Genomic DNA, 12,096 nt, shown 5'->3' on the forward strand with positions numbered 1-12,096 from the left:
TTTAGAAAGAGGAGACATTATCAGTGAGATATATTGCAAATTGTACAGGAGAATAGGGAAGGATTAAAGAGTTTGATTGAGAGAATAATTTTAGTACAGTGAAGCCAGCTTGCCAAGTGGTTATGGTATACATGGGCATTGAAGGAAATGGAGGCACATGTAGACTGTCCTTTCAAGAAGTTTGGTGTTGAAAGGAAGCAAAAGGATAGTAGCTAGAGAAATGTCACACCACCAAATATTTCAAGAAATTCATAATACATTGTTTTCATTTTGTAGGCTTGAAAATTTGCTTTGGGAACTTTGCTGGGAAAATAATTGCTTGATGATTGAGTATATAAATTTCAGGATGATTTAGACTCATTTAATGGTGGTCAATTCCAGTCAACATGCAGTGCCAGAGGATAGGATGTTTAATCAATCCTTAAAACAGCATCAAGATTTATTTGGATATTGGTAATTGTAACAGTATATGCCCACCTTTCTACCCTTGGAGGACAGATGTATACTAGAATCCAAAAACACCCTTTTTATATTTATAATTTTCACCTACATACAAGCTTATCTTTTCCTTGTTGTACATTATTTGTTGTTCAGTATGATTAAAAAAAATATTTGTATTGACAAATCTTCACACATGTACAGTCCATACATGGTATACAGTGGTTCATAGTATCATCACACACTTGTGTATTCATCACCATGATCACTTTTAGAACATTTGCATCACTCCAAAAAAAGAAATAAAAGAAAAAAGAAAAAACTCATACATCCCATACATGTTACTGCTCCTGTCCAGTATGATTTTATGAATGGGAAATTTCCCCACTTTGTTGTTAGAGGTTGTTTTCTCTGTACCCATTTGTATCATCCACATCTAAGAACTGAGCTCTGCAGAGAGTTAGGCACTGGGTGGCTCTGTTGTCCTACTGATGGGGTATCCTTTTTCTGCCAGGTAAAGCGGTACCAGTGCACCTTTGAAGGCTGTCCCCGCACCTACAGTACAGCAGGCAATCTGCGTACCCACCAGAAAACTCACCGAGGAGAGTACACCTTTGTCTGTAATCAGGAGGGCTGTGGAAAGGCCTTCCTCACCTCCTACAGCCTCAGGATCCATGTACGAGTGCACACGAAGGAGAAGCCATTTGAATGCGATGTTCAGGGCTGTGAGAAGGCGTTCAACACACTGTACAGGTCAGCCTGTTCTCCCACTTGCTCAGCCAGCCTCTGGCCCTAACCTTGTCATGATTGTAGAGCTTTCGCTCTTTGCATAGTAGAGACCTTTGCTTTTAGGGCTTTAAAGAATACAGCTGTGCTTAACAATTTAAAATTCACTACAGGAACTTGTTACTTAAAGATTGACATATATTGAGTTAGTTAAAAATGATTTCTACATCTGTGCTTAGGTTTGTATCTCATGGAGTGTCATTCTGCCTGGGTATTTTAGTATTTGGTATAGAGTTGTATTTCCCCTTGGCTCAGTGGCCACAATAATTTTCTTTCCTACCTCACTTTAAAAGATAACTTTTTATTTCCTACCTTGAAGATACCCTTGGGAAAGGGGGAGTGACTCATTCAATTGCCATTTTTCTTTTCTGCTGTTTATATCAGATGACTTATATTAGTCTTTGATATTGGGTCTAAAATAACAAAAATAACTATAGTTAATAGTTATAAAGCACTTGCTATGTGGTTGACACTGTTCTAAGTGCATTCCTCACAACTGGTAAGGAAACTGAAGCACAGAGAAGTTCTGGAACCAGCTCAAGGTCTCAGTACCAGGCAGTTTAATTCCAGAGTCACATTCATAACCCTTATGCTGTATACTTCTCTGAATTTATCTTCAGGTGAAAAATCTTTGTGCTAATATGTTATGAGTTTTGTATTTTTATATACTTGATCCTGAAGGATATTAACCTTGCATAACTCTGTAGTACATTATGACATAGGGAATTTCTCTGGGATATTTTCCAGGCTGAAAGCACATCAGAGGCTTCACACAGGGAAAACGTTTAACTGTGAATCTGAAGGCTGCAGCAAATACTTCACCACACTCAGTGATCTAAGGAAGCACATTCGAACCCATACAGGAGAAAAGCCATTTCGGTAGGTCTTACTGGTGTCTACAGGCCTGTTTGTTACAGCCCAGGTTTCAGCTGGGTGTTTTGATATATTCTGAAAATTTTCAAAGTAAAAAGAAAACTCCCTTCACTATCCCTTTGGTAGTGATATTCTCCCCAGAATAGCTACTGTAGGTTGGAGGAATGGTGGTAGATTGCAAGAACATCCTACTCTGTGGATGATGGTCTTCCTGCCTCATTTTTTCCTTTATTTTCAAGAAATATTTGTTGAAACTCACTTAGGTGGTAGGCACTTTTATTAGTGCTGGAGAAATATGAAGATGCAGGCTCTCTACCAACAACCTTATAGTCTGATAGAAAAGAACAAGTGAACCAGACAGTATCTGAGACAGAGGGATGCCCAAAGTACTTTGAGCTCCAAGGAATGTTACCTAGCCAAGAATTGAGATAAGGATGAAAGGAGAGATGAGAGGGGAAATAAGGGGTATATTCTTAAATTGTGCTGAAGATATGTTATTATGTTACTTGTTCAGTTGATGCTTTGTAAAATCATGTGTATGTATACATACATATATAGGTCATCCATTTTTATTTATATATGTCAAATATAATTATATATTAAATAGGTATAAATGTACTAAATTTGAAAGAGACAGTATCATTCTATTTTCTTCCATGCTCGTACCACCTAATATGTCTGAGCATTCAGTATATGTTCACAAACAACTCTGGGATGATTATGATGATATTTCCTTTGAGATAAACAGTAACCCCTTAAATGCAATATAGAGATGTATTACTGAAAATTGCCCATAAACAGTGTCTTTTAAGTTTGGCAGGAGATATCACTGTTATATTTGTGGAATTAAATATGCTACCTCTCCCTTTTCAGATCACTTGTCTCCTTATTAGGATACTGAGTCATGTCCCATTTAGAAGTAAGAGTAGTTAGATTTTATGTAGTTACTCCCCAGATACTGTGAAGCTTAGGTTACTCTCCCTGTCCTGCCCTGTACCCACGCCCCCCCACCCCCACCATCCTATAGGCTGCTGAGAGGACTCTGATTTCTGCTCAGCTGCGTGCATTTGTTTTTGTGATGATTTAAACTGCTAGTGGAATTTCTTCTTAACTACTAGTTGGGACTTCAGACCTCATGATTATATATAATTAAAAATTAAAATGCTCAAGGAAGCTTTCTGTTTAAAGAAATAAAGTATTTTCATTTATAAGGCAATACGTTCATTCGATATAAATAATTATTGAATGCCTGCTGTGTGCAAGAACTGCAGCAAATGTGAAGAACTACATGGCCCCTGCCCTCAAAGAGTTTACAATAAGACCAGATAATAAATGTACACACATGAGGATCACATCAGATTGGAAGTGAGAGGTACCATCAAAGAAGAATGTAGATAAATGCTATATTAGTTAGGGTTCTCTAGAGAAACAGAATCAACAGGAAACACTCACAAATATAAAATTTATAAAAGTGTCTCACAGGGCGGGCCGCGGTGGCTCAGCGGGCAAAGTGCTTGCCTGCTATGCCGGAGGACCTCGGTTCGATTCCCGGCCCCAGCCCATGTAACAAAAACGGAGAAACAAAATACAATAAAACAAGAAAATGTTTAAAAGATGTTTCCCTTTCTTCCTCCCTTCCTTCCTTCTATCCTTCCTTCCTTCTCTCTGTCTTTCCTTTAAAAAAAAAAAAAAAAAAAAAAAAAAAAAAAAAGTGTCTCACATAACTGTGGGAACACAGAGTCCAGAATCCGCAGGGCAGCCCGTGAAGCCGACAATTCTGATGGAGGGTCTGGATGAACTCCACAGGAGAGGCTCGCCATCCGAAGTAGGAAGAGAGCCTGTCTCTTCTGAATCCTCCTTAAAAGGCTTCCAGTGATTAGATTAAGCATCACTCATTGCAGAAGACACTCCCTTTGTCTGAATACAAATGGAATCAGCTGTGGATGCAGCTGACGTGATTATGATTTAATTCTATGAAATGTGCTCATTGCAGCAGACAAGCCAGCACTTGCCCAGCCAGACAAAGAGTTACCACCACTTGGCCAAGTTGACACACGAACCTGACCAAGATAGTCCAACCCCTTATCAACTTGGCAGCTATACATATTACCTTAAACCATACCTAATTTCTAAATAAAAAACAATAAAACACACATTTTTTCTTTCATTTAGCAATACTCAACTGTCCTGCATATAACTGGAAACATATTAAATCTCTTCAGAATAGGGTACAAGTCCTTGGGTAACATTCGTTCTTAAACTTAATATCTTACAACTTAAATAGTATAACAGGAACAAAACAGCATTACAGTCCTTGTTTCTATAACTAATCACGTGGTCGTAGTTCATATTTATCACTACCTTCTTCCACTACCCATTCCATGTTCCCTTTACTCTCAGCAAGCAATTTAGCTGGTCATGGTTCTTTGCCTGTGGGGTGACCCAAACCTTCGTTCCTGAAGTTTGAGAGCCATTGGTAGTCCTGCCTGGATTGGGTTTTTGCAGTTTTCTATTGAATTTAATCCTAGGACACGGTAGTACTAAAAGATGCCCTAGGGGATTTCCTATATTCCAAGAAAACTCTTCTTTACCTCCATTGTGTAATTGCAGTCCTATTTCCCCCTGATCGTCAGGGTCAATCACCCCAGCCAATAATGTAATCCCTTCTTGGCTTGTTGATCCAGGGGCATGAGTAGTCCAAAGTGACCAGGTGGCAGTCTTAGATTCCAGTTCAGTGGAATCATTGTTGTTTCTCCTGGTGGAAGCATTCCACCTTTTGGAACTAAAACCTGTAGACTAGCAGAGCTCAGGGTCCAGGGACAGGAACCCAAAATTTTCCTATTGGATCACTGGGGTAATAGTGAGTAGTACCACTCCCATTTCTACTCTTTGGTTCCTGGACCCATGGATCCTGGCTGTGGGAGAAACAGCAGCATATGGCGGACACTGATTCAGAGCATATACAGATTCCTGTATTTTTTTTTTAACCCCAACCCTTCAAGGTGTTGCCACCTAGTTGGCACTGTAATTGAGTTTTCAAAAGGCCATTCCACCGTTCTATCAACCCAGCTACTTCTGGATGATGGGGAACATGGTAAGACCAGAGAATTCCACGAGCATGTGCCAATTCCCACACTTCATTCGCTGTGAAGTGTGTTCCTTGATCAGAAGCAATGCTGAGTGGAATACCATGATGATGGATAAGGCATTCTGTAAGCCCACGGATAGTAGTTTTGGCAGAAGCGTTCTGTGCAGGGAAAACAAATCCATATCCAGAGTATGTGTCTATTCCAGTTAGAACAAATCGCTGCACATAAAGGAAGTGGTCCAATGTAATCAACCTGCCAACATATGGCTGGCTGGTCACCTCAGGGAATGGTGTTATATTGGGGGCTGAGTGTGGGTCTCTGCTGCTGGCAGATTGGGCACTCAGCAGTGACTGTAGCCAAGTCAGCCTTGGTGAGTGGAAGTCCATGTTGCTGAGCCCATGCATAACCTCCATCCCTCCCCATGACCACATTGTTCATGAGCCCATTGGGCAATGACAGGAGTTGCTGGGGAAAGAGGCTGACTGGTATCCACAGAACGGGTCATCTTATCCACTTGATTATTAAAACCTTCCTCTGCTGAAGTCACCCTCTGGTGCGTATTCACATGGGACACAAATATGTTCTTGTTTTTAGCCCACTCAGAAAGGTCTATCCACATACTTCTTCCCCAGAGCTCTTTGTCACCAATTTTCCAATTATGGTCTTTCCAAGTCCCTGACCATCCAGCCAAACCATTAGCAACAGCCCATGAGTCAGTACACAAATGCACCTCTAGCCAGTTCTCCTTCCAAGCAAAATGAACAACCAGGTACGCTGCTCGAAGTTCTGCCCACTGGGAGGATTTCCCCTCACCACTGTCTTTTAAGGACACCCAAGAAAGGGGTTGGTAGTGCTGCAGCTGTCCACTTTCGGGTGGTACCTGCATATCGTGCTGAACCATCTGTAAACCAGGCCTGCGTTTTCTCTTCCTCAGTCAATTCACTGTAAGGAACTCCCTAAAAGGCCATAGTTCTGGTCTGGGAAAGAGAAGGTAATGTGGCAGGAGTGAAGACCATGGGCATTTGGGCCACTTCCTCATGTAACTTACTTGTGCCTTCAGGACCTCCTCTGGCCCTATCTTATATATACCATTTCCATTTTACAATAGAGTGCTGCTGCCAACTTTATGGCTTGGTGGGTCAGACAACACCCAGCTCATGATAGGCAACTCAGGTCTCATGGTAACTTGGTGGCCCATGGTTAAGCATTCAGTTTCTACCAAGGCCCAGTAGCAGGCCAAAAGCTGTTTCTCAAAAGGAGAGTGGTTATCTGCAGCAGATGGTAAGGGTTTGCTCCAAAATCCTAAGGGTCTGCATTGTGATTCTCCTATAGAGACCTGCCAAAGGCTCCAAACAGCATATCTGTTTACTACTGACACTTCCAGCACCATTGGATTTGCTGGATCATACGGCCCAAGTGGCAGAGCAGCTTGTACAGCAGCCTAGACCTGTCACAGAGCCTCCCATTCAGGTCCCCACTCATAATTAGCTTTTCTGGTCACTCGATAAATGGGCTGGAGTAGCACACCCAAATGAGGACTATGATGTCACCAAAATCCAAAGAGACCAACTAGGCATTGTGCCTCTTTTTTGGAGGGGCCAGATGCAGCAACTTATCCTTCACCTTAGAAGGGATATTTCAACATGCCTCACACCACTGCACACCTAGAAATTTCACTGAGGTGGAAGTCCCCTGTATTTTTGTTGGATTTATCTCCCATCCTCTGACACACAAATGCCTTACCAGTAAATCTAGAGTAGTTGCTACTTCTTGCTCACTAGATCCAATCAACATGATATGATCAATATAATGGACCAGTGTGATGTCTCGTGGGAGGGAGAAATGATCAAGGTCCCTGTGGACAAGATTATGACATAGGGCTGGAGAGTTGATATACCCCTGAGGTAGGACAGTGAAAGTATATTGCTGACCTTGCCGGCTGAAAGCAAACTGTTTCTGGTGGTCCTTACTAATAGCTATTGAGAAAAAAGCATTTGCCAGATCAATAACTGCATACCAGGTACCAGGGGATGTATTGATTTGCTCAAGCAATGACACCACATCTGGATCAGCAGCTGCAATTGGAGTTACCACCTGGTTGAGTTTACGATAATCCACTGTCATCCTCCAAGACCCACCTGATTTCTGCACAGGCCAAATGGTAGAGTTGAATGGGGATGTGGTGGGTATCACCACCCCTGCATCCTTCAAGTCCTTAAGGGTGGCAGTAATCTCTGCAATCCCACCAGGAATCCGGTATTGCTTCTGATTTACTATTTTTCTAGTTAGGGGCAGGTCTAGTGGCTTCCACTTGGCCTTTCCCACCATAATAGCCCCCACTGCACGAGTTAGAGAGCCATTGTGGGGATTCTGCCAGTTGCTCAGTATGTCTGTTCCAATTATACATTCTGGAACTGGAGAAATAACTACAGAATGGGTCCAGGGGCCCACTGGACCCACTGTGAGATGGACCTGAGCTAAAACTCCATTGATCACCTGGCCTCCATAAGCCCCTACTCTGACTGGTGGACCAGAATGGTGTTTCTGGCCCTCCCCTTCATTCAAGGGGCTCTGGGTCTGTAAACTGTCTCAAGTCTGAAAATTGATTAAGGGGCTGTGACTCTGTTTTTGTAATTCAGGTTAGACTTCTGTTCACTTGACCTAGAACTCTTTTGTTTATACCGCTTGAACAAGAATTTAGTAGACTGCCAATCTATTGTATTTCTAGGTACCCCATGATTTACTAGCCAATGCCACAAATCTCTGCGAGGCATATTATTTTGACTCTTGCTTTGAGTTTGTTGTCTATTATAATAGCCACATCCACGCTGTCTTTGATGATTAAGTGCTGCCACCTGGCTTCTGCCAACTAGAGATCCTGTCATCCCCATTGTGTTTAAGGATTCCAGCTCAGTGACAGCAGTTCCTACAGTAATATCTGACCTACAGAGAAGTGCAACCACAGAGCTCTTCAGGGATGATGGCATTAGTCTCACAAATTTACCTCCTCATGTGTGATACTTTGTACCTCACCTTTAGGGGCCTGTTGGGACTTTAGTCTAGTTATAGGTCTGGAAGAAATGAGGGGTGGTAGGGGTGGGTCATGAAAAGAATTAGAAATATCTTCCAAGCCATTTGCTTCAGGACATTCATTTGCAGTTTCATTTGGTGAAACAGGATTAATCACTCTAGGGCTAATCTCTTCAGGTGGAAGTTGGGTGGCCAACTCCTCAGGGCAGGCTGGAGGTGGGGCAGCTATGTCCCCAGTGCAGACTATTACAGGATTATCTAGAGAAGACTCAGCACGACCTAGGGTTTCAACCTCACCCTTGACATCATTATCAATCTATATGTCACCATCCCATTTTTCAGGGTACCACTCCTTTCCAATCAATGCCCTCACTTTAATGGCAGATACCATGCAACATTGAGATTTCAGTTTACCTTGTAAAGTTGCTACTCTATCAATAAGATTCTGAGTCTGATTTTCAGAGATCTCAAGTCTACAGCTACAGGAAATAAGATTTTCCTTCAGGATACTCATAGAAACTTCTATATCTGTCCGACGGTACTTAAGCTTCTCATTTGAAGCCTTAAGCCCATCCCTTTCACTCCTTAATGTATCCAGTGTATCTAACAACAACCAGCCAACATCACTATACCTTTTATTTCCACAAAACTCCATAAGGTGTCAAAAACATTATTCCCCAGAGCCTGACTTCATACAAGTGAAGCATTAGGAGAATTGAGTGGTGATATTTTGACTCTCTCTCTTACCAACTCACTCTATGGATTAGGAGTGTCATTCTGATTATGGGAATCAGAGTCCTTTGTGCCTTTGAGTCTAGTCAGAGTAGAAAACCATTCATTAAAACCCATTTTTAAAAAATTAATTAAAATTTTTTTTTAAGTACCAAAAAACACCAAAGAAATGCAAACATTCTTAACTTTTGATCATTCCATTCTGCATATATAATGAGTAATTCACAATATCATCACATAGTTGCATATTCATCATCATCATAATTTCTTGGAACACTTGCATCTATTCAGAAAAAGAAACAAGAAGACAACAGAACAAAACTCATACATCCCATACCCCTTACCTCTCCCTTTCATTGATCACTAGCATTTCAATTTAAATTTATTTTAACATTTGTTCCCCCATTATTTATTTTTATTCCATATGTTTTACTTGTCTGTTGATAAGGTAGATAAAAGGAGCATCAGACACGAGGTTTTCACAATCACACAGTCACATTGTGAAAGCTATATCATTATACAACCATCATCAAGAAACATGGCTACTGTAATACAGCTCTACATTTTCAGGCATTTCCCTCCAGCCTCTCCATTGTATCTTAACTAACAAGGTGATATCTATTTAATGCTTAAGAATAACCTCCAGGATAACCTCTCAACTCTGTTTGGAATCTCTCAGCCATTGACATTTTATTTTGTCTCATTTCAGTCTTCCCCCTTTTGGTTGAGAAGTTTTTCTCAATCCTTGATGCTGAGTCTCAGCTCATTCTAGGGGTTTTCTTAAGCCCTTGATGCTGAGTCTCAGCTCATTCTAGGATTTCTGTCCCACATTGCCAGGAAGGTCCACACCCCTGGGAGTTATGTTCCATGTACACAGGGGGAGGGTGGTGAGTTTGCTTGTTGTGTTGGCTGGAGAGAGAGGCCACATCTGAGCAACAAAAGAGGTTCTCTTGGGAGTGACTCTTAGCCTAATTTTAAATAGGCTTAACCTATCCTTTGTGGGGTAAACTTCTTATGAACAAACCCCAAGACTGGGGGCTCAGCCTATAGTTTTGGTTGTCCATACTGCTTGTGAAAATATCAAGAATTAAACTTGGGGAAGTTGAATTTTCCCCCTTTCTCACCATTCCCCTAAGGAGACTTTGCCAATACTATTTTATTCACTGTTCAAAGCACTCTGGGATTTATCGGGCCCTCATTCTGGACAAACCAACAAAATCTCATGTCCTATTCAAGGTTCCATGTACTTATGGTGTTCAATTAAGCTGTCTACATAAGTTATAATAAGAAATGCACTAGTCAAAATATAAATTTTGTACCAAATAAGCATTTTTTGCTTTAGTCTCACACATAAGTTAAAATTTAAAAATATTAATTGCCATCTATTTTCAGCACCCTGCAGTAATGACATTCCTTTGTTCTTCCTCATGCAAAAACATTTTTTAAATTTGTACATTTAGTCACTATCATTATACATTCTACGTATTCCTAGATTATACCATCTCAGTCTTTATCGTCTATCTTTCTTTCTGATTTCATTTGTGCCTCCAGCCCTCCTCCCTCTATCATTCTCACATTTAGCTTCATTCAGTGTAAAACCGATTTTTAAGATTCTGTTTCTTAAGGACCACTCCTGGTACCAAGTTTTATTTGTTAGGGTTCTCCAGAGAAACAGAATCAACAGGAAACACTCACAAATATAAAATTTATAAAAGTGTCTCACATAACTGTGGGAATGCAGAGTCCAAAATCCGCAGGGCAGGCTGTGAAGCTAACGATTCTGATGGAGGATCTGGATGAACTCCACCGGAGAGACTCACCATCCAAAGCAGGAAGAGAGCCTGTCTCTTCTGAATTCTCCTTAAAAGGCTTCCAGTGATTAGATTAAGCATCACTCATTGCAGAAGACACTCCCCTGTCTGAATACAAATGGAATCAGCTGTGGATGCAGCTGACGAGATTATGATTTAATTCTATGAAATGTCCTCATCGCAACAGACTAGCCAGCACTTGCCCAGCCAGACAAACAGGTACCACCACTTGGCCAAGTTGACACATGAAGCTGACCATGACAAATGCCTTAGGAGTTCTGAGGATGGAAAGATTACTTCTGACTTTGATTATCAAGAAAGTGAAGGGGAAGGAGTTGATCTCAACACTGAAGAATATAGATAAGTCATTACAGTAAAAAAATTCTCAGTGATTTTCTCCTCTAATATTATAGTCAGATGCCCGTGCATGTGTGAGAGCCTCTATATCCATCATCGCTATTGCTAATATTCTACTGGCAGTAGATTTTCCACTCCATTCCTCATTGTTAATAAACTTCTATTAAGTATTTCATGAAAAGGCATGTATTGTCAGGCTCTCAAAATGTGCTTTACTTATAGGACAAGAAATATTTATATTTCAGTACTTTGATGGCCCAAATCCAAAACATATCACAACTTCTAAGGACATACCAATCCCATCTGTAAAACCAGTTTTTGTTCTCCTGATCTTGGTGTTCCTAACATTTAGTTTTAGTTTGTATTTACAAAAAATGTTGAAGATTAAAGGTCTATTAGCTAATGACTCCTGTTTTTCTTTGCTTAAACACCTACTTAGGTGTGATCATGATGGCTGTGGAAAAGCATTTGCAGCAAGCCACCATCTTAAAACTCATGTCCGTACACATACTGGTGAGTTTGGGCTGTTTTTTAAGTACTTTAATCTTCATTGAGACCATACATTTCTGTTTCTGTTGAGTCCTTTAGAGTTGTGTGGAGGGAGCAAGCTGTAATGTTTGAGGTACTTACAGAGGTAATAGGATCAAAAGGTTGGACTCAGGAATCCAATCTTAAGAAATAGCAATACAAAAAAAAAGAAATATCAATACAGAGATAACCTAAAAAAGAACCTGTGAAAAAAGCTAAATTTCTCTTTGGACTTCCCAGGAGCAAGCCCTTTCCATGAGCAAGCCCTTCCCATGCTTTGCTCTGCTTTAAGTTTTAGGCCTGAAATGATTAACATGTAATCTATGCATCTTTTAACAAGTGTTACCTGAACCCTCCTAAGAATATTTACTTCCCTTTCTTAGTGAAAGATCGATTTCTTAGTCCAGTGAAATGACTTTATGGTAAAATTAATACTACTTTGTCATTTTTGC

General features: G+C 40.7%; 1 protein-coding gene across 3 annotated transcripts in view; it reads left to right on the plus strand.

Moving 5' to 3' along the window:
• The window catches only part of MTF1 (metal regulatory transcription factor 1), a 49,692-nt gene that overhangs the window by 16,507 nt on the left and 21,089 nt on the right, over positions 1 to 12,096 (plus strand). For all 3 annotated transcript variants that reach the window (XM_077150230.1, XM_077150228.1, XM_077150229.1), the window contains exons 3-5: positions 953 to 1,191; positions 1,972 to 2,103; positions 11,556 to 11,629. In XM_077150230.1, coding sequence (XP_077006345.1) covers positions 953 to 1,191; positions 1,972 to 2,103; positions 11,556 to 11,629 — 445 coding nt within the window. The remainder of the gene's footprint in view (positions 1 to 952; positions 1,192 to 1,971; positions 2,104 to 11,555; positions 11,630 to 12,096) is intronic.

This window comes from Tamandua tetradactyla, chromosome 2, assembly GCF_023851605.1.
Source record: "Tamandua tetradactyla isolate mTamTet1 chromosome 2, mTamTet1.pri, whole genome shotgun sequence".
In the NCBI taxonomy this organism is placed as follows: domain Eukaryota; kingdom Metazoa; phylum Chordata; class Mammalia; order Pilosa; family Myrmecophagidae; genus Tamandua; species Tamandua tetradactyla.